The sequence below is a fragment of the Aulostomus chinensis genome, chromosome 14 (assembly GCF_037954235.1).
Source record: "Aulostomus chinensis isolate RoL2024-O1b breed Wild chromosome 14, RoL_Achi_v1.0, whole genome shotgun sequence".
Lineage (NCBI taxonomy): Eukaryota > Metazoa > Chordata > Actinopteri > Syngnathiformes > Aulostomidae > Aulostomus > Aulostomus chinensis.
In genome coordinates, this window is record NC_141333.1 from 20583099 (window position 1) to 20610272 (window position 27174).

At 49.4% G+C, this 27174-nt stretch overlaps 2 protein-coding genes across 4 annotated transcripts in view; both read left to right on the forward strand.

The window, feature by feature from the left end:
- Positions 1-1686: 1686 nt before the first annotated feature.
- Positions 1687-23469, forward strand: lonp1 (lon peptidase 1, mitochondrial). Of its 2 annotated transcripts, XM_086224233.1 has the most exons (21): positions 1687-2236; positions 2788-2876; positions 3755-3874; positions 4768-4936; positions 6140-6253; positions 15365-15426; positions 16224-16353; positions 16694-16777; positions 16861-16929; positions 17099-17250; positions 17878-18016; positions 18424-18602; positions 18729-18816; positions 19614-19736; positions 19831-19947; positions 20400-20540; positions 20896-21061; positions 21148-21234; positions 21309-21436; positions 21542-21706; positions 22886-23469. In XM_086224233.1, exons 1-21 carry the CDS (start codon positions 1724-1726, stop codon positions 23039-23041), a joined length of 2991 nt encoding a protein of 996 aa, XP_086080359.1. In that variant the 5' UTR covers positions 1687-1723; the 3' UTR covers positions 23042-23469. The 2 variants fall into 2 exon arrangements, with proteins under 2 accessions (XP_086080359.1, XP_086080360.1); XM_086224234.1 differs by lacking the exon at positions 3755-3874.
- A 690-nt stretch (positions 23470-24159) lies between these two features.
- Positions 24160-27174, forward strand: part of LOC147250098 (leucine-rich repeat-containing protein 24-like) — an 18093-nt gene continuing 15078 nt past the window's right edge. For both annotated transcript variants that reach the window (XM_086224795.1, XM_086224796.1), the window contains exon 1: positions 24160-24521. The gene's annotated coding sequence lies outside the window, so the exon portion shown is untranslated. The remainder of the gene's footprint in view (positions 24522-27174) is intronic.

Consider the following 27174-nt stretch of genomic DNA (forward strand, 5'->3'; position numbering starts at 1 on the left):
GGGATGGATGGATGATGGATGGAGGGATGGATGATGGATTGAGGAATGGATGATGGATGGATGGATGGATGGGTGGATGGATAGATGGGTGGATGGATGGAGGGATGGATGGGTGGATGGATGGAGGGATGGATGGATGGGTGGATGGATGATGGATGGATGGGTGGATGGATGGATGGATGGGTGGATGGAGGGATGGATGATGGGTGGATGGATGAATGGATGGGTGGATGGATGGATGATGGATGGGTGGATGGATGGATGGATGATGGATGGGTGGATGGATGATGGATGGGCGGATGGATGGATGGATGGGTGGATGGGTGGATGGAGGGATGGATGGATGGGTGGATGGATGGATGGATGATGGATGGGTGGAGGGATGGATGGGTGGATGGATGGATGGATGGAGGGATGGATGGATGGATGGAGGGATGGATGGATGGGTGGATGGATGGATGGATGATGGATGGATGGGTGGATGGGTGGATGGGTGGATGATGGATGGATGGATGGATGGGTGGATGGATGGATAGATGGGTGGGTGTTCTGTAGGCTATTGTCAGCAACAGTGTGTTCGGGTGGAGCACTACAACTGACATTTCTGCCACACAACAGTCAACTCAATCACATTCGCAGCAGCAGGTAGGTGGCGCTCCGGCTGCACATGAATGAACCACGCAGCATTTGACACAGAAATGTTACGAGAAAGAAAAAAACCAATTGTGAAACATAATTTGACTTGTATTTGCATTCAAATCTATCTTCTGTTTTGACTGAAGTCTTTATTTTTAAAGGGTTTGTATTTGTGTCGTGTTTTCCTGTCAGTAACCCCTGGGGGGGGGGGGGGGGGCGTAACATTCATGAACATTCAGTGAATATGGAAGAGGAAATAAAAACCCTACTGTGGCCGAGGGCAGGTTTGACCAGCACATTGGATCAAGACATTATGGCATCAACTAACCTGTTTGTTTTGGAAATGATTAATCTGTATTTTTTAATTTCTACAATTCTATAATTCTACAATTTCATTTAGCAGACACTTTTGTCCAAAGCGACGTACAACACAAGCAAGAATTCAGACTTAATTAAGGAAAAACCCATAGTAGCGCAAAAGTGCTTCAGTTGTGATTTGGTCACAGGTACTGCCATCTAGTGGCAGAAGAAGTGTCACCCCCCCCCCCACCTCTTTTTTTTTTTTTTTACAAACATACATCACACAACACAGTTGGTGCTACATAGTCACTAAGTGCTGGGTCTTGGACCCTCTGACTGATTCTACCCCACAGGACAAAGAGGAGAAGAGTCAGGTTCAGTGCCTCGGTGCTCTCTGAACAATTGAGTCTTCAATTGTCTCTTAAAAGTAGAAAGGGACTCAGCAGAACGCACAGAGTTCGGTAGTTCGTTCCACCATTTGGGAACAACAGAAGAGAAGCTGGGCTGGAAGCACCAACTCTATGAGTTGAAGCAGAATTAGTTTTTAAATATTTGAAAATGTGGAGTTAAAATTTGTCGATGTGTTTATTCAGATTCAGTCAGTAACACTTAGAGACACTTTCAGTGTAACTGTCGTGAAGTCAAACAAAACCCTTTCCAAACCAAACAAACACTTAAGTCTTCTCATGATGTAATATTACAGTTGTAATTTCATGCATTACATGAAACATACGTCATCAGACGTTGACGGAAGTAGATCACATGCTGTTGAACGCTCCAGAGGAACATGGCCGCCTGCCTGAGGATGACCGCCGGAGCGGGTGTGATACACAGAAATTCGGCTCTAGTGGTTAAGCTGAACTTTTCCGGGGGGATCTGGACCGACAAGCCGGACCTTACACGGCTCCAGTTTGCGCGGGTCTACACGAGCAGCGGGACCAGGCAGACACGCTGCCGCCTCCCCGCCGTGGCCATCAGCACAGCGATGACCCCCCAAGCTCCCCGCTGGATGCGGGCCGGGTCCGCTTTCCGGGACCTCTTCCCCCCGACCTGCCGCCCCTTCAGGATGCAGCACAGAGCTTTCGGGAACCGCGCCAGCGGGGCGGACTTCTCCGGGGAGGACGGCGGGGAAAGTAGCGGTTCTGGCGGAGAAGAGTCCGGGAGCGATGGGGGAGCCCCGTACAGCGGACCTCAGATGACGGCCCTCACCCCCATGACGGTGCCGGAGGTGTTCCCCAACGTACCGCTGATCGCTGTGAGCAGGAACCCGGTGTTCCCCCGCTTCATCAAGATCATAGAGGTATCATGACGTAATGTTGCGTCTCTTGCTACCCAGTTGTCCCTAGGGGCATGACGCGATGACGCAGATAGTATCCACACCTCAGGCTTCTGTGGATGTGTGCGTGTTGTTGGTTGTTGTTCTGATGTTCCTTTAACGAGTTGTTTCCTGATGAGGAACATGCTGGAGAACCAGGGAACGTGCTTCCTCTTCCTGGCAAAGGAATTTAGGCAGAAGCCTGCTTCTCAGGCCCGCAAAGGTTCTGGAAACTTATTGGTAGACTGATATCTGCCAATAGCAGCCATGTGCTGCACACCTGGTGGCGTGCATGCTGATGTCATTGCTGAGGTGCACCAGCTGGATATGTGGTCAGGGTTCTGTTGCGTCTTCTGCTTCTATGTAGTGAACGTGATTGGTGGGTATTTACGGCCTCGCACCAGTGCACACTTCCTGCTATCGGCACCGTGCAGAGAAGCAGTGTGATGCCTCATAATAAACCCTCTGACACCGGCACCTTAAATTCTCTCTTGTTTGTATCTCACTTGCCCCCCCCCCCCCCCGCGCTAACACAGGTGAAGAACAAAGCACTGATGGAGCTGTTGAGGAGGAAGGTTCGTCTGGCGCAGCCGTACGCTGGAGTCTTCCTCAAGAGAGATGACGGGTAAGTCAGGTCCTGACGGCGCAGCATGAGTCACACTCACCCTCCGTCTGGCTTTCTTGTCTTTGTGCTCGTTAACTCGTAGCACAATTAGTTGCACAAATATTTGTTCCACGAAGGACCCAACTTTGTGACGCACACAGCAGGAAATCGACGCGCTGGTTGAATGTTGCACTTTAAGAAGAAGCGGCAAGCTGATGCCGTTTGACATGACATCACGCTACAGCGCTGCACTGAGATTTGCGCCGGTCCCAACGCAATTCTCACAGGAGCGAGCGGTTTGAACTTTGCTGCAGCCGGAGCGGTGGGTGTTTCTTATTCTGAGGTCTCTCTTAGAAAAGAAGACCTTAACTGCAACCACTGCACGATCATATAAGATTAAATAAAATACAAAGGAGGGGAGAATGAAATAGAAACAGCCTTTATTTCATTAAAACTAAATGGAATCAAGGAAACGAGCGCTACTCCTGACCAGTGCCTCAACAGACGGACGAACCAACGCCTCCACGCATGTCTTCATTCATGGCCTGCGCAGTAAAATAACCTGATTTGCCCTGCGGGACGGGAGGAGACACGAAATCAATGGATCTCTACAATTGTGCGGGAAGATATTATCAGAATATTTGCGGGTGCGGGCGGGAGTGGACATACACATCACGGGAGTGGGCGTGAATATAACATTCAAGTCACGGTTGCGGTGGTAACAGTCAGAAATCCGGCGGGAGCGGGATGAAGAAAACAGTCCCGTGCAGGGCCCTACACCACAGGTCCTTGAGTGAAGGCTGCAGTGGAAGGAGGCGGGGTTTGGGGTGTCATCAGCTGTCAGTGACGTGCTGCTGGCAGGCGCGTGTCTTGGTAGTAAAGAGTCTCTGTGTCTGCAGTAATGAGTCGGATGTGGTGGAGTCTCTTGATGCCGTCTACTCCACCGGGACCTTTGTTCAGATCCATGAGATGCAGGACCTGGGAGACAAGCTGAGGATGATCGTCATGGGTCACCGCAGGTCAGAGCACTGCCGCCGGGTTGTTGAGGACATCTCAGTAAATAGCATCCTAGAAGTCTCGTGTTTAGGTTTGGAAAAACAACGTGTTGATTTTGATTGCGTAATTCTAAAAGAAATACAATTCTGAGCTGACAATCCCTCCCTGGGCCCCTCGGGTACCTGGAGAGCTGCAAGTCACCATCGGAGGGCAGCATCTTGTGGGATGGAAAGTAAAGACTCCCTGCATCATATAGTTGAGGTCAAAGACAGCCCTGGTGGCTCGTAGGATCTGGCCAGGGAGCAGCTCTAGTAGATGATGTCCCTTTGACTTTTTTGAGCATACAAAGGCAAATATTTGTTTAAGTCATCTTCTGAGTTTTGTGGAATTTCTCTTTCCTTAAACTGATGGTCGAGGCAGGGGTGCGTAGGGAACTGTAGTGGCCTTGGAGCGCTGGTACCACTGCCACGGACCATGACATATCTCCAGAGCAATTAATGAAAACTCACATGGACAGAAAAGACTGTTTAATTTCTGACTGAGCGTCACCCATCAGTTGTTAAAACTAGAATTCAAGTCTCATCCTTTGCAGTATCGGTATGCCGTGTAGACGATCTTATCGGTAATTCATAAACCATCCCGTAAATTGTTGTTTCCTGCTCATGATGGCCTTAATTCAAGGTCCCCTGCTGGTCACATCCAGGAAGGGAACCGTATCATATCAATTTCTGCTTCTTTACTGCCTCAAATGCTTCTATATTTGTTTGAAGACTGAAAAGCATTGTGCTGTTATATTAAGACATTAAACCCCCTTCGCTCCAGTGGCCTTCCATACTGGTATAAACAGGTCATTGGCTGGGACCTGGAGACTCCATTTTAAGTAGCCCACTACTCATTGTACCCTCTGGGTTGTCAGGATCCAGATAACAAGACAGCTGGAGGTGGAGCAAGACGAGGCAGCAGCGCCCCCTGTGTGGTCAGAATCTGAATCAGATTCTCAATCCAAACCTCCAGCAAGGAAAAGCAAAACCAAACGCAGGTCCAAGGACCAAGCAGGGACCCTGACGGAGCAGCTGGAGGACAAGGTCAGATAAACGCACGCGGGCGGCCTCTCAGCCAGTCAACAAGTACGCGTTTTTAATGCTGTGACTGAATCAAGTTAAAATTCAGTCTGCAGAGTTTTTAGATCTAAATGGATCAGTTAATGATAATATTTAGAAGGGATGGGAATTGATAAGAATTTTATGATTCCGATTCCATTTTCAGTTCCGCTTAATGATTCCGTTCTTTATTGATTCTCTTATCGATTCACATTTGGAAAAAAGAGAACAAACAGTTACTTAGCATAATGTAGCATAAACTTTGTTTAGTTTAGAAGTAACATGACCTTACAAACCCAATAGTGAGGTGGCGCTAACATGATAGGCAGTGTCAGCTTGTTGGCTACCTGCAGTATTAACAGCAGAGGACGTGCTAACGTTGCCGCTGCTGCTGGGTTGAGATTCACTCACAGATCGAAAACGCGACATTCATTCAAAGTTGTCATCCTTTTTCGTGACATGTAATTTAACTTTGGAGTGTTGGTGCCACGAAGGCACCGTGTTTCCTGCTGGCTGCACTGGTGAATGACGTCTCAACGCACGTACGTCATTCACGGCCACTGGAATCGATAAGGGAATCATTTGCAAAGTTGGCAAATGATTCCAAGGCATTGAAACACCGGGAACTGGTTCTCAACAAGAACTGGTTTTTGATTCCCATCTGTAATATTTAGAAAACAACTGTAAAGAGAAATAACAGAGGGGAGACATTTCCACTTCAGGAGATCGTACTTTTGTTTAAAGAAGTTAGATCAAATATGTTTGTCGTCCAACATTTTAAGAGCTAGACGAGCAGAGATATTTCTCTCCTGCCCGCGAGCATCTTCCACAGTGACCCCCCCCCCCCCCCAAGCTAACTAGCAGGTAACTTGTGTGTGTGGGGGGTCTCTGTGCCTGCTGCTCTGGCTCTCGTGATGTTCACGAAACAAGGGTTATTACTGAACTTGGACTGATGCAACCAGAAGCACTCGTAGCTCAAACAAGACGTGCAAAGCGTTCCACGAGTCTTGATGAAGCCTGGTTGAACCGCCCTTAATAAGTGCAGCACATCACATGTAGTGCCCCCAGATATTCAGATGATTCACCCTAGACACTGACATAGGATGTACGCTCCGTGAATACATATTTCCTGTACTTTCTAGTTGAGACATGGCCATGTTAAGCTTGCTCAAGTGTCTGGCTGATCAGATTTCAGAAGCAGACCTGAGTCCACAGCTCCAGCCGCTTCCCTCCTCCAACATCCTGATGGTGGAAGTGGACAACATCCAGCACGAACAGTTCACCGTCACAGAGGAGGTCAAGGTACGAAGAACACACCTGCTACACGTAATGTCATGTGGTAGGATTGGAGATGTGCTGATTGTTGAAATTCACAATATACAAGAGGTAATACGGATGTTCGTGTTGTTGTGGTGGTAACACTTGACTTTACCAGGGGTCAAAGAGTTTTACAGACATGAAACATCATAAAAGTTTGGCACCAAGAAATGATATCTGGGGTCAGAGCCAGGATGGACAACTCGGTCAACGAGCTACTGCCAACCACAGCCACAGCAAATGAACCTCTCAACCAAGCTGGACCACTTTTAAAGGGTGCTGCTCTGCTTTATGTCAAACCCAACTGAGTTAAACTCATCTGGGAGTTAAAACATCAGTTTGCTCCTGCCAAGTAAATACTGTCTATTACTTGATTAAATTTTGGTTTTATAATCTAAACAAAAGTAAATTCCTGGTGGCAAAACATATACCGTATTTCTCTTTCGAACTGAATGGAAGTTTAACACACATGATCCTCCTCTTGGCCAGAACCAGACACGGGATCGACACGGTGATCACAAAACCATCACAGGAAATATATTCACCAAACATGTCCAGTCAAATACTGGGATCAGTGGTGTAGTGCCCTGCGTGGGCCCGGCCCAGCCCAACACCAGCCCAACAGGCCAGAGGAAAGAGTTTCTGCTTAGGCAGCGTGTGCACTCTTTGCTGTGTCCGAATAGCCAAGTAGGTCTGATCGTAGGTCTCAGAGCAGGTCGTAGGCTGTCCGAAACCACAACTGGCGTGAGTAGCGACCTACTTGTCAACCTCAAGTCCAGCCTAAACACGCCCACATTGTAGGTCGGTTCAGGTGCATCCTACAGAGCAACCTATGGCCCACAATGCACCGCGGACTTCTTCTTCTTCGTCCCCTAAAAACTTGTGGACCCGCAAGCCAAGTTTGCGCCACCAACAGTCTCCCATTCTGATGCAACACCAACATTTATAGTCGTTGTTGATGACTAAAGGTGCGTTAATGTGCTGAATAATAGAGAATGAATGAAAGGTGCGTTCAGAGTGGAGTGCAGTACCACAGCCAGGCCAGCAGGTGGGGCTTTTGTTGGTGCTGTCTATTTAATTGCGGTATCTGTGCTCTGCCAGCAGAGGTCGTGCTTCACCACCAATCTTCTAGAGTGTCTGAATGGTGCCGCCGTGTTTAGGTTGTAGGAGTAGGACGTAGTGGTAGGTCGTAGCAGTAGGACGGAGGTTGCCACTTGGCAATTTGGATGCAGCCTCTTGTCAGTGATGGTTGCCATAGCAACCCTTTTCCAGTGCAGGACAAACTCGTTCTCTGTTAAGGGTCGAAGCTGTAAGAGGGTTACAGAGGGTTCATGGGTGTCATCGGCGTGGGTGACGCCTCGGCCCAATGGTCGGTCCATCGAGGGTGTGGAGAGTTGTCCTGCTGTCTGCCTCCTGCTGTGAGGAATCTACAGCTGGAACATCCATAGCAGACCCTTCTCTTAGCACTGCTAACTAACTCCACTACCTGGGCGGCGCTCAGAAGCTTTGCTTTGTTAGCTGGCACTGTGAACAGCTCCTGTGGGTTTTGAACAGTGTACCTGGTTCTGCTAACTTAAGGCTGGGTCCAGTGCTCCTGTCACAGCAGAGGTGTGTGGTATCAGGCCTCGCCGACACAGCAGCAGTACCTGGTCTCATACCACCCCTACCCCTCCTGGGGACTTCGAAGGTGGGACATCACTGCACTTGTCACTGCCTAGGAGGTCAAAGTTAAAAAGTATATCTAAAAGACCACAGTCTGTAAAAATGTTCAGATATTTACATATAGAGCATGATTTGTCTTTAATGATGGGCAGTAATATAATAGATAGCACTGAACTGGGTAAAAGCCAGTGGAACACATGGAAAGTAATTGACAGTTTCCTGCTTGCATAGTTCAATGCTCAGCAGTGACCTCATCTTTAACACCTGCCTGATTGACTCTCAGTGACATGATTGCATTGTATGTCAATCACATTCTCATTCTCATGTGTTTCACCCACTACAAAGGTTACTTTTGACACAGTTAAACAGCTCACTGTAGTGCTCCTGCCATTGCTGGATAATGTCTCTTCCACCACTGACGCTATCAATGTCAGTTGGTCATGATGTTATACGCTTATTTATTGCTTTGATTTCTTTCCAAAATTCCTTGAGATTATTATTTTGAAGCTTCCTTGCAAGAGAGTCAGACCTCATAGTATTTTCATTTGTCTTTATAAACCATAAGGCGTGTTTGAAATTCAGATTTTCCTGTTTCCTATATTCAAATAAGGGCGTACCTGTGTTTACCTGCATCAGCCCATGCTTTAAAAGCCCACCTAGCCTCCGCGGGAAGCTCTCTCACAAAATCATTCCAGCCTGGCTTGATGCTGTGCGAGCTGGTTTTACACAGTGGCCTGCGTGAGGCAAGGAGGGACTTGACAATATTCTCATACATATTACGTAACGCAATATTATTTCAGTTAATATCAAGGCATGAAATGGCACATCTTGATACATACAGTAAGCATTACTGAGCATGGTGTCTGACTGGTTACTGTAGTCAAATAGGTCCAGGCAAGTTATCCTATTCTACTTTCACCATATTCAGGCTATTATCTACCGGTAACATAACAAACAAGGAGAAAGGTACATGATCTGTAGTGGCAAATTCATAATTGACCCTAACAGCCTCTGTTGAGCCATGGGCATCAGCTGTACAAATGCAGTGGTCCAGCCATGAGGTAGTGTGGTCTACCATTGAGGTAATGTGGTCTACCATTGATCGAAGCGAAGTAAAATCTGGTCAACTGGACGTAAGTTTATCTTGAAGACGTTTCACCTCTCATCCGAGAGGCTTCTTCAGTTCTAGTGAAGAGTGTGGAAACTCCAGCTTATAAACCTATGTGGGAGTGGTCAGTGCTATTGTGGTGGAAACGACCCTCCCGAGACTCACCTGGCCTCCCCAAACGACAGTCGTTGTGCGGTGTCAGGGAGTTTCAGGGGTGGTCGTTAGGGAGTTTCACCGACCACTCAGATGCTAATGGGCTGTGCTGGCAGCAGCCGTTCCACATGGGTCTTTCAGCTGAGCTCTTTGGGGAAGTTTTGAAAGGACTTGGTTGTAAATAGGTGAAAGGAAATGTCGCAGTCCACCTCCTCTGTTCAAAGATGGTTTCTCTATCCTGACGTGGATGGCTTCTTTAACTCCTCTTTCAAACCATCTGTCCTCTCTGTCGAGGATTTGGACATGATCGTCCTGGAAGGAGTGGCTTTCCTCCTTGAGGTGGAGGAAAACCGCTGAGTCCTGTCCTCCAGAGTTGGCTCTTCTATGTTGGGCCATGCGCTTGTTGAGGGGCTGTTTGGTTTCCCCTATGTAGAGATCCGTGCAGGCCTCACTGCATCTGACAGCGTATACCAGATTGCTTTTCTGGCTGTGAGGGGTGGGATCTTTGGGGTGAACCAGTCTTTGTCTCAGAGTGTTGTCTGGTTTAAAAGACACAGGGATGCGGTGCTTATTATAGATTCTCCTTAATTTCTCAGAAACCCCTGCCACATAGGGGATCACTATGTTTTTTCTCCTGCCTTCTTCATCTTCCCTCCTCCTGGAGCTCTCCTCCTTTCTGGACCTGGAAGAGGATTTTACAAAGGGCCAGTCTGGGAAGCCACAAGTTTTAAGTGCTCTTTTCAGATGCTGCTGTTCTTTTTTCCGGCCTTGGACGCTGGTGGGGATGGTCTCCGCTCGGTGTTGCATCCCGATGACACCTAACTTGTGCTCCAGAGGATGGTGAGAGTCAAAAAGCAAGTATTGGTCAGTGTGGGTGGGTTTCCTGTACACATCCACCCTCAGGCTCCTGTCCTCTTGAATGTAGACGTCGCAGTCCAAAAAGGGCAGATGGTTGTCTTTCACATCCTCTCTGGTGAACTTGATGTTGACGTCTACCGAGTTGATGTGTGCTGTAAACGGTTGTACCTCCTGAATCTTGATCTTCACCCAGGTGTCATCAACGTATCGGAACCAGTGGGTGGGGGAGGGTCCACTGAAGGAAGTCAGGGCCCTCTGTTCCACCTCTTCCATGTATAGGTTGGCCACGATAGGAGATACGGGAGAACCCATGGCACAGCCGTGTTTTTGCCTGAAAAACTTCCCTCTGTACTGGAAGTAGGTTGTGTTCAGGCAAAGGTCCAGAAGTTGGCAGATTTGGTCCGGATTGAGGTTGGTCCTGTTGCTGAGGGTGTTGTCCAGCTGTAGGCGTTTCTTCACTGTTTCCACAGCCTCCACGGTAGGGACGCAGGTGAACAAGGAGGTCACATCGTAGGACACCATGGTCTCATCTGGGTCCAGCTTGAGTTCTCTAACCTTGTTCACGAAGTCCATGGAATTCTGGACGTGGTGGGGGGTTTTTCCTACCAAGGGGGCTAAGATGGTGGCGACGTGTTTGGCGATGTTGTACGTCACGGAGTTTATGCTGCTGACAATGTGTCGGAGCGGGGCACCTTCCTTCTGGATTTTGGGGAGGCCGTAAATCCGTGGAACTGCATCTCCGGGGTACAGGCGGTGATACTCCAAGCGGTTGATGATTTCCCCCTTTTGCAGCTTCTGTAGGTGTTCCACCACTTTCTTCTTATAGCTGCTGGTGGGGTCGCGTTTTAAGGTCTCATATGTGTGAATGTCACTGAGAAGAGAACTGATCTTGTTCTGGTAGTCAGTTGTGTCAAGGACCACCGTGCATCTTCCTTTGTCAGCCGGAAGGATGGTGATGTTCTCATCTTTGCTCAGTGCATTCAAGGCCTTCCTTTCCTGGACCGAGAGGTTGGCAGAGGGGACCTTCGCTTCGGAGAGGGCCGCTGTGACCTTGAGTCGTAGTTCATCTGCTTCTGTGGTGGAGTGGTTGTTCTTCTTGATGGCAGATTCTGTGGCAGTGATGAGGTCCACAGTCGGGAGATGTTTCGGGGTGACAGCAAAGTTCATTCCTTTGGCAAGGACGCGTTTCTCAGGACTGATGAGCTCCCTGTTGGATAAGTTCCTTATCCACCTGTCCTGTGAGTCCGCTGGGGTTGGGCCTTCTGCTTCTCGTTCCCGGTCGAGGCGAGACTGGAGGCGCGCGAATTTCCTTTTCTGCCTCTCCTTGCTCGACTGTCGTTTGGGGAGGCCAGGTGAGTCTCGGGAGGGTTGTTTCCACCACAATAGCACTGACCACTCCCACATAGGTTTATAAGCTGGAGTTTCCACACTCTTCACTAGAACTGAAGAAGCCTCTCGGATGAGAGGTGAAACGTCTTCAAGATAAACTTACGTCCAGTTGACCAGATTTTACTTCGCTTCGATCTACGATGACCTGGATGAATGAGAACCTACACAGACATCGTGGTCTAGCCATGAGGTAATGTGGTCTACCATTGAGGTAGTGTGGTCCAGCCATGAGGTAGTGTGGTCTACCATTGAGGTAGTGTGGTCTACCATTGAGGTAGTGTGGTCTACCATTGAGGTAGCGTGGTCTAGCCATGACGTAGCGTGGTCTACCATTGAGGTAGTGTGGTCTAGCCATGAGGTAGTGTGGTCTACCATTGAGGTAGTGTGGTCTAGCCATGAGGTAGTGTGGTCTACCATTTAGGTAGTGTGGTCTAGCCATGAGGTAGTGTGGTCTACCATTGAGGTAGTGTGGTCTAGCCATGAGGTAGTGTGTATGAGGTGTAGCTGTCAGCAGGCAGAAGCACTTTGCTGGACAGAATCAGGCCATTATCAGAACAAAACTGCACATTTGGCACATACAGAGTGCTCATCAGAGACATCTGCATTTAAATCACCCACAATAAAGCAGCAGGTGGAGGCATTGTCTTTTATAAAAGTCATAACAAAAGACAGTCTATTAAGAAATTCATCTTCATTTTGGGGGCACTCATATGGTGTGAATAAGTTCAAGACAATGAAGTTCTTATCTCCACATGTCCCTAACCCTATGGCCCAGTCCATACCCAGTCTAATCACTTTAACCAGTTGGTCATGCTTTTTGTGCCATAGTACAGCAACACCGCCAGCCAGCCTGCCTTATTCTGGTACTCAAGTCAGCAGTAGATTGACTCGCTCCATAGAAGTCATTATGTAGGCAGGTCAGTCTCTCGAGGTCCTGCTTGGGAAAAAAAAAACGTCTCTTGAACACACAGAACATCACAAGTCTCCAAGAGTTTATCCACCACAAAGCGGCACACTCTGTGTGCTTCACTGTGCCAGACAGGCAGACCTCATGCATTGTATGGTAAAATGTTTATCCCCCTCATTTATCCGTCATGATCTGCGTGGACTTCCCTCCCCTGTGGTGTTACAGGTGCAACTGCACTCTCAGAGTTTTTCTCCTGTTGTGTACCAGTTTCTGAAACACAGGCTATGCGTACAATGTCAGTTTTCGGTCTACGTGCCTCAAAGTAGAGACGCACATACACACCCAAGGCCAGAGTTGTGTGTCGTACAAGTCAGCACAGTACAGTACAGTAAAAGAGTGATCACCAGTTTTTGCACAGATGCATGTGAGTGACCACTGAATGGATCATCACCAACATGGCGTTTATCTTTCTAGGGGCACCTGCTAGGTCTGTCCCAGTTGATGCCCCTGTCCCCCATCCAACCTCGTCCATGCACTGCCGGGTGACCTTGACTGGCTCTCTCGTGTTTTACTAAAGGTGCAATTTGACGGCATGTCAGAGCACATTGGAACCTCCGTCCATTCATATGAATTCTTGTGGAGCATTTAAATGATGGAGCGATGGCAGCCTATCATCTTGAGTGACAGATGCTTTAGAGCCCCGACTGCTGCCTGCATCGCCCCCCCCCCCCTTTTATTCCCTACTGTTACACCGGCCGGCGCTCCCCTTCCATGAACCAGTCTACCATCCAGTCCCCGTCAAGCTGGCTTGCTCTCCCTGCCTCCCCTTCCATGAACCAGTCTACCATCCAGTCCCCCATCAAGCTGGCTTGCTCTCCCTGCCTCCCCTCCCATGAACCAGTCTACCATCCAGTCCCCCATCAAGCTGGCTTGCTCTCCCTGCCTCCCCTCCCATGAACCAGTCTACCATCCAGTCCCCCATCAAGCTGGCTTGCTCTCCCTGCCTCCCCTCCCATGAACCAGTCTACCATCCAGTCCCCCATCAAGCTGGCTTGCTCTCCCTGCCTCCCCTCCCATGAACCAGTCTACCATCCAGTCCCCCATCAAGCTGGCTTGCTCTCCCTGCCTCCCCTCCCATGAACCAGTCTGCCATCCAGTCCCCATCAAGCTGGCTTGCTCTCCCTGCCTCCCCTCCCATGAACCAGTCTACCATCCAGTCCCCCATCAAGCTGGTTTGCTCTCCCTGCCTCCCCTCCCATGAACCAGTCTACCATCCAGTCCCCCATCAAGCTGGCTTGCTCTCCCTGCCTCCCCTCCCATGAACCAGTCTACCATCCAGTCCCCGTCAAGCTGGCTTGCTCTCCCTGCCTCCCCTCCCATGAACCAGTCTGCCATCCAGTCCCCCATCAAGCTGGCTTGCTCTCCCTGCCTCCCCTTCCAGAAGCTTCCTTCTTCAGCTGTTATTAACATGTCCATGTTTCCTACATTTTGTGTTATAAACTGTTTTCTCCTCTGTAACAACATCTACTGCACGTCTGTCCCTCCTGGTGAGGGATCCTCCTCCCCTCCTCACCCTGAGGTTTCTCCCATTTTTCCCTGTTAAAGGTTTTCTATGGAGTTTCTCCTCAGTCGATGTGAGGGTCTGAGGGCAGAGGATGTTGTTATGATGCCATGAAGCCTGGAGACAAACTGGTGGTGGAAACAGGCTACAGAGAAAACTGCCTTGCCTTGCCTTTCTTTTCACACCGGCTCGTGCTGCTGCTGAAGTAGCCTCACCAGGTCTCTTCCTTTCATGTGACTCATTTGTTTTGGACACAGGATCAGATGCTGTCATGGCTATTGGTCCACTCAGAAACAATATCCTCCAGCCTCCGCCAAACAATAATTTCTATGTGGAATGGCTTGTTCCTTTTTGTCCGTGGCCTTGAGCTGAGCTTTGGCCTGCCGCCAGTCACAAACCACCTTCAAAGTCTACGACCTGAGGTTTTTGTTTAGTTGTTTGTTCTTTCTAGTTTTCATCTTGAGGAAGGCCGGGTGAGGCTTCTAGCTCCAGTTAGTGGTGGCTAATCCACTTTACCATGAGGACCTGTGAGCAAGCTTGATCTCCCAGCAAACCACTTCAGCTCCCAGCTAACTGCTCCAGCTGGTAGCTCCAGCTCCAGCTAATAGGTCCAGATAACAGCCCACAGCTCCAGCGAACAGCTGCAGCTAACCGCTAACAGCTGATAGCTCCAGCGAACAGCTGCAGCCCATGGCTCTTGTTCCGTCTCCCTCTCCTGTGGACATACAGTACATTTGAGCATTCTCCTTTAGACGAATCAAGACTCAACCACCACTAAGTTGCCTCTTGCTGCATTGGCAAGGCAGTTTTCTTTGTAGAGCCTGTTTTTACAACCAGTTTGTCTCCAGGCTTCATGGCATTGTAACAACATCCTCTGCCCTCAGAGCCTCACATCGACTGAGGAGAAACTCCATAGAAAACCTTTAACAGGGAAAAATCGGAGCATTGTACTGTATAACAGTTGCACTGGTTTGGAAGTAAGGCGCATTACTTTTTTTTAATGAAAAGTTGAATTACAGGTACGTCTTATTTACCAGTTTCTTACGGTACCCCTGTTCACCCTAAGTCATGTGAATCTGGGGACAATTTTAACAACTTTAGCTTTTTGTTCCAGAGTTGATCTCAGTTGAATCTGCACTACTGCCTAAGGTAGTATTTTGTAATAGGTGCTCGATGGTTTGGACCTCCTGTGGATTTCCAATAGCTTGTTGAACAGGTTGTCCATCCAGGTTCTGAACCTAAATGGTCCTAGATATCATTTCTGGGCACCAAGCTTTTATAAAGTTTCATGTTGGATTTCCCCCCTCGGTGTTAAAGGGTTCCTGTAATTACATCCTTTGATAAGCTTACTTACATACATGAATGCTGGACAAGCATTAGTAAAATATCACTAACCTTCGTTAGTGCCTGTTGTGACCCTTACTGGGGAGCGTTTCTCACCTGCGATGTGTCGTGCAGGCACTGACAGCAGAGATAGTAAAGACCATCAGAGACATCATCGCACTCAACCCCCTCTACAGGTCAGTCCGCTCACACCCTCAGCACCCTCCTCTTTATCCTGGATCAACCAGGCTGGATACGCCACCTGAGTGCCGCAGACACAAAAAGATCTTCATCCTGCAAACGTAATGGAACTGGATGAGAGTGAGCACACCGTCTCTGAGAGATGCTCGATTCAGTCCAGCCGATCAGAGCTGTTGGTGTCAGTGCTGGCAACACCAGATCGGCGAAAATCCATCATCTTGAACATACCTGCCCCTTTCTCCTTCTCCCTCCCCCTCCATCCCTCTCACCCCTCCCTCTCTCTCCTTCCCTCATCCCATCTCTCTCTCTCTCCCTCCCTCCCTCTGTCTCTGCTTCCTCTCTCTCACTACCTCCTTCTCTCCCTCCCTCCCTCTGCTGGTAATAAACATGAACTCTGGCTTGTGAATACGATAATTAAAATGGAGGTGTTACAGGAGTTTGTTGGCCCCTGATCAGGGAAGTCAGCAGACACGTTTAGAGCCCAGAGTGAATGCACTCTGTGGAGCGGTCCGCTTGCAAATGGACCACTTCTGGACAGATGTTATACCCAGGTCCCAGGCAGCAGCTGATTCCAGTGTTTCGATTGGTCTCAGCCCAACCCAATGTGTTCTGGTCCTGTTTTGAACCAGCAGAGTGAGGACATGTTGGCAGGTCTGCACAGCTTCTAAGGGCTGTTTGGAGGTCAAACCTTGGTTTGGGGGTCCGGTTTAGCAGTAGGTTAAGGGTTAGGTGGGCCTGCAGTGGGGATGGTTCTGATTTTGGTTTGCCTGTCTGCCTGGTTTGTGTGTTTCAGAGAATCTGTTCTCCAGATGATGCAGGCTGGCCAGAGGGTGGTGGACAACCCCATCTACCTGAGTGACATGGGGGCAGCCCTGACTGGGGCGGAGTCACACGAGCTGCAGGACATCCTGGAGGAGACCAACGTGAGTGGCCTTCCTTTGGGTGGATGGGAGGGTGGGTGGGTGGATCAGTGGGAGGGTCTCTCCCTTTCTCTCTCTCTCTCCCACTGGAGGGACTGAAAAGATTTTGGAGTCAAAGCTCAAAGTCACTATGTTTGTGTTTAAGGATCACGCGTGAAGGTTAACCTTTTTAGTGCGTGTGTGTGTCTGTCTGTGTGTGAGTACACATGAATGAAGATACAGCATCAACAATCATTTGTGTAATATTGCTCTGATCGTCTGAGTGTTCTGATGATTCCTGGTGAGCCAGAATATGTGTGACCCTGCATTCAGGTTCTGACCCACCTGCGGTGTGTCTCTGCAGATCCCGAAGCGGCTCTACAAGGCTCTGTCTCTGCTCAAGAAGGAGTTTGAGCTCAGTAAGCTGCAGCAGCGTCTGGGCAGAGAGGTCAGAGGTCACACTGTCATCACACATGAACAATACTTCACTGCTGTGCTCGTGTGAATCTGCCTGCCTGCTGTGATTGTCAGGTGGAGGAGAAGATCAAACAGACTCACAGGAAGTACCTGCTGCAGGAACAACTCAAGATCATAAAGAAGGTAAAGCTGTCAGCCAGGAGGAGGTGAACACCTGGAGAGCCCATCAGAACGGCTGGGGCACCGGCCCGACCCAGCACAGGCGTCCACTTCGGGGGAGAACAAGCACATCTTCTCCTGAAGTAGCTCAGCCACAGTAATGATGTCTGTGAATGTGTTTCCTGGGTTTTAGGAGCTGGGCCTGGAGAAAGAGGACAAGGAGGCCATTGAGGAGAAGTTCAGAGAGAGACTCAAAGACAGGACTGTTCCTCCACACATCATGGACGTCATCAACGAAGAACTGAACAAACTGGGATTACTGGACAACCACTCGTCTGAGTTCAAGTGGGTCTTGTGCTGGTTTGTTCTGGTTTAGACTGCAGTAGGAGTTACCAATGGCCGGTGTGCTCTGATATGTGGAGCCTTACTGGAAAGCGGACAGAGGTTTTGTTACTGTGGTTGCAGTTGGAAACAATCAAAGCTTTAAAACACCTGTATGGCGGAACCCTAAACTAAGCTACCTGACCTGGTAGGACGGACACACAGAAGCTCCATCAGCTGTGTGAGACTGGTTTAACATGGAGAAACCAAATATAAGATAAAACCAATTTATTAATGACTATTTATTTTAATGTTGGTGTGTTATTAATGTAGTCAGTGGTGTTGCTGAACTCATTGGTGCTACCCAGTGTAACCTTTTGACCTTTAGGGCACCAAAACATTGGACGAGCTTTGTGACAGTTTGCTTGAGTCAGAACCACAAGCAGACAGCACCGGGAATCAACCAGCCGTCTACCACCGAGTCAGAGTCACTGACTGGGAAGGAAAATCATTCATTTACTGGGCATGAAGAATACGTATGTGTTTAATTGACAGACAGCTTGACGTGTGTGTGTGTGTGTGTGTGTGTGTGTGTGTGTGTGTGTGTGTGTGTGTGTGTGTGTGTGTGTGTGTGTGTGTGTGTGTGTTCAGTGTAACGCGTAACTACCTGGACTGGCTGACCAGCATGCCCTGGGGCACCAACAGTGAGGAGAACTTGGCACTGGACAGAGCCAATGAGGTTCTGGAAGAGGATCATTATGGGATGGATGACATTAAGAAACGTATATTGGTTAGAAAATCACACTCACACACACTCTCACAGACACACGCTCACACACTCTAACACATGCTCTCACACTCACTCACTCTCACACAGTCTCACACACACACTCTCTCACACACTCTCACACACACATACACTCGCACACAAGCTCACTCACACTCACACACACACACACACTCACACTCACCCTCTCACTATATGAAGGCACAACAAATGACAGAATGATGGCAAATATTGAAGTGTTGGTTTCCATGAGTCCCGTTGAAGCTGAGGATCAAACACGTACACACACACACACTCTCTCACACACACACACACTCACACACACACACTGACACACACACTCACACTCTCACACACACACACTCACACACGCTCACACACACTCACACAACGTCTGGTTGTGTGAGCAGGAGTTCATCGCCGTCAGCCAGCTACGGGGCTCCACCCAGGGGAAGATCCTGTGCTTCTACGGGCCGCCAGGGGTAGGAAAGACCTCCATTGCCCGCTCCATCGCCAGAGCCCTCAACAGGCAGTACTTCCGGTTCAGTGTGGGAGGAATGACTGATGTGGCGGAGATTAAAGGACACAGGTGATAACAGCACCATGCTACTCATAGTTAGCACAGAGTGATGGAGGTGGAAATTGTTTTCTAAACTTGTGTGTCTGTGTGCGTGTGCGTGTGCGTGTACGTGCATGTGCACGTGCGGGTACCCAGGAGAACATATGTTGGAGCAATGCCAGGGAAGATTATCCAGTGCCTGAAGAAAACCAAGACGGAGAACCCTCTGGTGCTGATAGATGAGGTCAGCATGGCGGCTCATCACTGAAGCTCTGAGGAGTCTGGTAACAACCAGCTGTAAAGAGGCATAGCGCCACCCAGTGTTGCAGAGATGGACCTGTTTCCATCATATTTACTGGGAAACAACAGTAGTCCAGTTCCTTGACCTCACTCTGTGTGTGGACCCTCTGACTGGTGCCCACAGGGAGAAAATGTCCAACAGCTTCTCATGAACGGAACGCTGTTACTGTCAAAGTAAGACACAGGAGTAAAAGCATTCGCTTCTTTTTAATCTTCAAACCTCAAGTCCTGTTGGATCCCTAGACTTCCTGTCTGTAGTCATCAGTTTCAGTCTCTTGGTCAATCAGTGGTGATGACGTTAGCGTCCATGGGGTAACTAGAGGGGAGAGTCTCTCGCCACGCCAAGACTTGATTCCAGTACAGGGACCCACAGTCATAAGATCATCATCTCCCGTGACTGCTCGCCACTTGGAAAGCATGGCGAGTGTAAACTGAACCCATGTTTTCAATGACCAGAGGAATTTGCCATTTGTGACTCATTGACCAGCATGTAATCAGACTCAGTGATGCGACTCCTCGGCTGAGGTCTGATCTGACCTGCAGACGTCTAGCAGCTCGTGAGTCGATGTGATGTCGTCGTTTCTAGTGTGAATGCTGAGATACAAAGATAGGCTTGTGAATCGTTCTCACCAAAAATGAAGACGACACTTCAATGAGTGTGCGTTCATGTGTGAGTCAGCCACAGTACAGTGTTGTTACTGCTGTTGGCTGATGATCATCTGTGTCTAACCACGTCACCAGGTGGATAAGATGGGTCGTGGTTACCAAGGCGACCCCTCCTCAGCACTGCTGGAGCTTCTGGACCCGGAACAGAACGCCAACTTCCTGGACCACTACCTGGATGTTCCTGTAGATCTGTCAAAGGTGAGAATGTGCACCCTCTATCAGAGAGAGAATTCCAGTCTGTGTGACGTGACGTGACCTCCTTGGCCCGGCCCATCTGTCTGCTCCACTCAAGGTTTTGTTTATCTGCACCGCTAATGTGGTCGACACCATTCCAGAGCCGCTCCGGGACAGGATGGAGATGATTAATGTGTCTGGATATGTGGCACAGGAGAAACTGGCGATTGCTGAGGTAACAAGCAACATTTTTACGTGACACGACCTTGAAATCATTGCGGATCTTTGATGTTGTAATCATTTGTACTCAGTGTAGCTCGCAGAATCAGATTTAGAAGGTCCCTCCATATCGCATCATTCTGCTGTAGGAGAAAAATCACTTGCTGATTGTATTTCTGTCGGCTATCTACATTGCTGTGGGCGGGGCTTAACCTAGGATGCTGCAGCGGTAACATGTAGGGGGAACCATGATAGGCCATGTTTAGAACATGAAACTGTCAGCTAGCAGCTAACAAACTTGCAGGAACGTCACTGTTTAACAGCGAGTAGCATGAACACATTTGTTGAATATTTTCACAACTATTGTCTGAACAAGCAGAGGATTTACCAAGCTACTGTGTGTGTGTGTGTGTGTGTGTGTGTGTGCGTGCGTGCGTGCGTGCGTGCGTGCGTGCACGCATCCCCCAGCGTTACCTGGTCCCTCAGCTCCGGTCTCTGTGTGGTCTGACGGAGGAGAAGGCCTCCATCTCCTCGGACGCGCTCAGCCTGCTCATCAGACAGTACTGCCGGGAGTCTGGAGTCAGAAACCTGCAGAAGCAGGTTGAGAAGGTGCAGCAGCTTCCTGCCTGGGACAAACACTCCTGCTGATCTGGTGGCAGTTGGAACTACAAAACTCCCCACCTGGCAGAGCCTACTAGTTCCTAAAAATATTTAGTTGTATTCACTGACAAACTTAATTAGTACATGTACTCCTGCAAATATCTGCCCTCTGATGGAGCGAAGCAGGGACCTTCCCCCTGTCAACGCTGGTATCCATGACCAGAGGAGGCGTGTCACAGTCCAGTAGCATTGACGACAACAGGACATTGACTGGCAGTGTCCTGTCTATGATACTCTTGTGATGTCGCATGCCTCACCGTCCCATCTTCTCATGTTTTTCTCTCTTTGCCCGTCTGTCTCTCAGGTTTTCCGTAAGGTGGCGTTTTCCATCGCTAGTGGGAAGGAAAGCGAAGTAACCGTGTCAGCTGACAACCTGCAGGAATATGTCGGTAAACCGCTTTTCACAGTGGATCGCATGTATGATGTCACACCGCCAGGAGTGGTTATGGGCCTGGCATGGACTGCAATGGGTGAGAGAGATACACACACGTGTAAACACACACCTACACAAATATGAAGTCCACTGATAAACCTCGCGAGTGTTTTCTCTGTATAGGAGGGTCAACGCTGTTCATTGAGACGTCACTGCGTCGTCCTCCTAGAAAAGAGGACAACAAAGGCGAGGGGTCACTGGAGGTCACAGGTCAGTCGAGCAATGGTAGGAACCGAATATCTCAGCAAAGTCCAGCAGACAGACACTCGATTGCTCCTGTGCAGGTCAGCTGGGTGATGTCATGAAGGAAAGTGCCAAGATCGCGTCAACATTCGCCAGAACCTTTCTGATGAGCCAGGAACCAGAAAATGACTTCCTGGTCAACTCTCACCTGCACCTGCATGTGCCTGAGGTAACCACCCTCACACGGCAGCATCCACACACAAGCCCCGCTGCCAGGGGGCTGCCTTCATCACCCGCCGTGGAATCCTCACGCCGGTTCGTTCCTGTGTTGCAGGGTGCGACTCCCAAAGATGGACCAAGCGCTGGATGCACCATTGTCACGGCACTGTTGTCCCTAGCAACCGGCCAGCAAGTACGTCCCAATGTAGCCATGACGGGTGAGGTGTCTCTAACTGGGAAAATCCTGCCAGTTGGAGGAATCAAAGAGAAAACAATTGCGGTAAGAGCAACACGCACACACGCGCACACACACACACACACACACACACAGATGACCAGCGCCCTTCATGGCTTCATGCAGCACGAATGTGGCTCCTATCGTGAAAGCTGCTGTTTCATGAATAGAAATTCATCCCTTCAGCTGAAGCCTGGCTCGCCCTCACCTTTACTACCTGTAGCAGCAGTTTTTACCTGCGGAGCCTCCAGCGACTGCCGTGGGTCACCGGGGCCTCGTGTTCAAAGACTGGCGCTCTGTTGAGGTTCATGAGTTCCAACAAGCTGTCATAAAGCAATTTCACATCAAGACTTTTCTGATGTCACCGAGCTTCTGTGTCTCGTCTGATGGTGTCATTCTGACATCATCACCACCATTTACACGTCAGAATGGGAAGAACCTGCTGATCAGGATCAACATTTCTTGCGATTTGATTGGAGGCTGTTCTGTCAGAAACGCTCTTTTTCCTGCCTGAGTGTTTAACATGAACTGCATGAGAATCACACAGCTGCAGTTTCCCAGCATCACCTCAAGGTGTCACCAACTGACCAACAGTAGTAGAAATGTGTGCATGCCAGCCAGGAAGCTGGCGTGGAGAACCGCGCGTTCTCAAGGTCATTTCACTCTTGATACAGCTGAATGTGACCTTGGAGAAGAGCGTACACCTCATTGGTGCTAACCCACTCCTAACAGACTCCTGTCGTCTTATCATCCAATTCTTTTTGTGCTTTAACGCCAAAGCAACCACAGAAACAGTTAGGAAAAGAGCTGACGCGTCAAAACATACCTGGCACATGATTGGTTGAGCCATCTGTCAATCACAGGTTAACCTTAGCGAACCTGACATCTGAGCTGAAGCGAGGAGAGTCTGACTTTGGCGTTCTCCGCTCTGCTTTCAGATAGAATGATCAGTTAAAGTTCTTCTCAGGCAGTGGAGAAAATTAATGATCATTTACTCATTTATTAATTTAATTGGGGGGGGCAACTTCCTTTTTTTTGTGTACTGTTGTTTACTTCTGAGGTTCAAGCTGACCTATGAAGGTTCTGCTTTCATTCTAACAACATCCAGAGAAATGTTTGTTCAAAACTTTGAGCAGAAATGTACTTTGTCATTTTGACACCAAATGAATGAGCAAATATCCTGACTGTTCATCAAGAACGACTGCATCCCCTTGTTGTTGTCAGGCGCGTCGTGCTGGTGTGACGTGCATCATCCTGCCGGCTGAGAACAGGAAGGACTTCTCGGACCTGGCCGACTACATCACCCAGGGCCTGGAGGTTCACTTTGTGGATCATTACAGTCAAATCTACCCCGTCGTCCTCCCACAGAACCAGTTGTAACTCCAACCCAGTACTGAAGACAAGCTGGACTGCTGAATGTTGCTCTGGTTGCAGTTAGAAATCACCAGTTCTGATCTGGTCTGTGGGCTCCTTGCCGTTTGGATCATGAGGGGGTGGTCTGGGGACGGCACAATGTGGACTCCTGATGAGCAGCTCCAGCCAGCAGGTCTGCAGCCACCAAAGAGCTCAGAGGGCAGGAGGAGGCGCTCCTTCGCTGGGCTCTTTAAGGACGGACGCACCCTGGCGGCTGATGATGACCAACGATGAGCCGACTGCCCGGCGGCTTCAGTCCCACAACTCCCAGTCTGCAGGGCTGTGGAAGGACTCTTTCATAGTTTCCTTTTCCTTGATTATTTTATATTCTTGTCAGATGCCAGATGTGATGCTGTTGCAATAAATGATGAACAAACCCAGCTGGCTGGTGTTCCTCCAGACACCCTGCATCCACAGAGCCCAGGAGAGGACTCGGCATGAAAGACCTCACACGCTCGTTGATGAGTGACGCTTGCAGTGAGGTTAACTAGGCTGCTGAGGAGACGAATGAAGGGGTGCTCACCTGGCGGTGGTAAGCAGCCCTCAGGGGAAATGATGTCACGTCTGACACCAGGACAGAATCAAATAACCCATGTGGGAAAGAGCTCTGCAGTAATTATATAGGAGCATCCTTTATTTTTAATTACACAATTTATTAATGTTCCTCTGATAAGTTCACTTGGTTTCTTTGAAAAATGAGGAGAAGGACATTTCCAGAAAAGGATGAGAGAAGTGAGATCTATGGGAAAGCTGTACATGTAATGGCTTAAAATGGCTAGAGTTTCTCTGCCAGCCACTAAAATCAGAACTCTTGCTGCTCAGAACTAAAACCTGTTTCAGATAATAAGGACACAGGTACGTGCACACCTGTGTGTACACCTGCGCTGTTGAAATATATGTTACCTTTTAAATGTTTCGGTGGTTTGAGGAAGACGTGACTGTGACTAAGAAGACGTTCCGTTCATCAAACGCTTTCAGTTATGTGACGTTGAGAGTATTTGGGGCTGATATCGTGCATTAATTCCAGATAGGCTTTTATTGCGAAAAGCTGGCGGAAGTCAGCCCGTCTTTGCTGCGGACGTTAGCGCGGCAGCTTGGCGGCGGTCCTCAGAACAACAGCGTGGGGAAGTTGGATGCGAGAGTGCGAGCCCGTTGTCAGTGAGCCGCTGGGTGTTGGATCGGTATCTTCCCTGGGCGCTGAGTGCCGAACCGGTCTCGGCCCAGCTGGCGGGCACTGATACGTCTTCCGCGCGCCTGCTGTTCCCGCACCCGCCGCGCGGCGTTGATCCACCTCTCCCTCCATCATTTGTGGCACAGGAGGACGCGACGGGCCGCGCTGCTGAGGAAACACCGTCAGCTGCTGCTTCAGCCGCGATCATCGACACCGGGACCGGGACCGTAGACGCAAACGGGAGGAGGGAGACATCCCCGCGGAGTCTGCAGCCAGGTACGAAACGAAAGCACGGACAAGCGGCGCGGGCTGTCCGGGAAGGTTCGGCAGCGTCTCCCTTCATCCCGAGCTTACGCGTCGCCTCAGGTACCGGGATCAGGTACTGCGGAGGCCCGCAGCACTGCCGGATACTCAGCCTCCAGGGTCCTTCCGACGGACGCGCGGTCCGGGCACCCGGAGTAAGATCGTGTTCTCCAGAACAGAAACACACCGTGCCACGGAAGGGTGAGCCGGGGGCTCCCGGTACGACAGATGCTCCGGGGCGGGTACCGGAGGAGGGCCTGGACGCGGGTACCGTGAACGACGGAGCGCCGACAGAAATGTCTAATTTTAGGCTGCGAGGCGTGATTTGTGGCTTCAACGAGTTATTTGATATTTTGTGAGGAAGTTGGCACTGTCGGCCTGAAGAACCGAACCAAGCCGAACCGCCATGCGATCACGGTTCGAACTTCACGTGACTCTGTTGTCTTTTGATCCACCGCAGCGTAGCACGTAGTCGGTGTCCACCAGCGCCACCTAGTGGGCGCAGCATGACCCTGCTGCTCCACGTCAAACCAAAACATTACCAGGTTCTACCTCCCCTCGTTCCCCTGGTACTGCTGCCAGTTCCTTTCCGAGCCTCTCATGTATTGGCCAATGTTCCTCTTCATCTTAGCTGTGGTGCTAGGAGTTCACTGGCTGGTCGCTGGATGGATCAAACCGTTGTGGGTCCTTCATGACCAGGACCTGTGGCCTTGGGTTCACCATCCTGGGTGGGTCCCATCCCTCAGCAGCTGGTTCACCGGTGTCGTCAGGCCTTCAAGGAGATCTGCTGGTTTCTTCAGCCAGCAGGAGGATCATGTTGGGGCCCGGTTCTGTCCAGCTCTTCATACCTGGCACACTGTCTGGAGTGTCTGCCATTGAGGTGATGGTGTTGATGGTGGTGATGGTGATGATGATGATGATGGTGGTGATGATGATGATGATGGTGGTGGTGATGATGATGATGGTGATGAAGATGGCGGTGATGGTGATGAAGATGGTGATGAAGATGGTGATGATGGTGGTGATGATGATGATGTGATGTTGGTGATGGTGGTGATGAAGATGGTGGTGATGGTAATGATGGTGATGGTGGTGATGATGATGGTGGTGATGGTGGTGATGATGGTGATGAAGATGGTGGTGATGATGGTGATGAAGGTGGTGATGATGGGGGTTATGATGATGATGATGATGATGGTGGTGATGATGATGATGGTGGTGGTGATGATGGTGATGAAGATGGTGATGATGATGATGATGATGGTGGTGATGAAGATGGTGATGATGAAGATGGTGATGATGGTGGTGGTGGTGGTGATGGTGATGATGATGATGGTGATGAAGATGATGATGGTGATGATGGTGGTGATGAAGATGGTGATGATGATGGTGGTGGTGATGATGATGATGATGGTGATGAAGATGGAGATGATGATGTGATGATGGTGGTGATGATGATGATGGTGATGAAGATGGTGATGATGGTGGTGATGATGATGATGGTGATGAAGATGGTGATGATGGTGGTGGTGATGATGGTGGTGATGATGGTGATTATGATGTGATGATGGTGGTGATGATGGTGGTGATGATGATGATGGTGATGGTGATGGTGGTGATGATGATGGTGGTGATGATGGTGATGAAGATGGTGATGGTGGTGGTGATGGTAATGATGGTGATGGTGGTGATGATGATGGTGGTGATGATGGTGGTGATGAAGATGGTGGTGATGATGATGATGTGATGATGGTGGTGATGATGGTGGTGATGGTGATGATGGTGGTGATGATGGTGATGATGAAGATGGTGGTGATGATGATGATGGTGGTGGTGATGGTGGTGATGATGGTGATGGTGATGAAATGGTGATGATGGTGGTGGTGATGATGATGATGGTGATGAAGATGGTGATGATGGTGGTGATGAAGATGATGATGATGGTGGTGGTGGTGGTGATGGTGATGATGATGGTGGTGATGATGGTGGTGGTGATGGTGATGATGGTGGTGATGATGGTGATGAAGATGGTGATGATGGTGGTGATGAAGATGGTGATGATGATGATGATGATGATGATGATGGTGATGATGATGGTGGTGATGGTGATGATGGTGGTGGTGATGATGGTGGTGGTGATGATGATGATGGTGATGATTGTGATGATGGTGGTGGTGATGATGGTGATGGTGATGATGGTGGTGGTGATGATGGTGGTGATGATGATGGTGATGATTGTGATGATTATGATGATGGTGGTGATGGTGGTGATGATGGTGATGAAGATGGTGGTGATGGTGATGATGGTGATGATGATGGTGGTGATGATGGTGATGGTGATGATGGTGGTGGTGATGATGATGATGGTGATGATGGTGGTGATGATGATGGTGATGATTGTGATGATTATGATGATGGTGGTGATGGTGGTGATGATGGTGATGAAGATGGTGGTGATGGTGATGATGGTGATGATGATGTGATGATGATGATGATGGTGATGATGATGGTGGTGATGGTGATGATGATGGTGGTGGTGGTGATGATTATGATGATGATGATGGTGATGGTGGTGATGGTGATGATGGTGGTGATGATGATGATGGTGATGAAGATGGCGGTGATG

Coding starts and splice junctions, on each gene's coding strand:
- lonp1 (XM_086224233.1), top strand. CDS start 1,724: ATGGCCGCCTGCCTGAGGATGACCGCCGGAGCGGGTGTGATACACAGA. Junction 6,254..15,364: donor CCGTCACAGAGGAGGTCAAG/GTACGAAGAACA, acceptor TGTGTCGTGCAG/GCACTGACAGCAGAGATAGT. Junction 19,948..20,399: donor AGAAACTGGCGATTGCTGAG/GTAACAAGCAAC, acceptor CGCATCCCCCAG/CGTTACCTGGTCCCTCAGCT.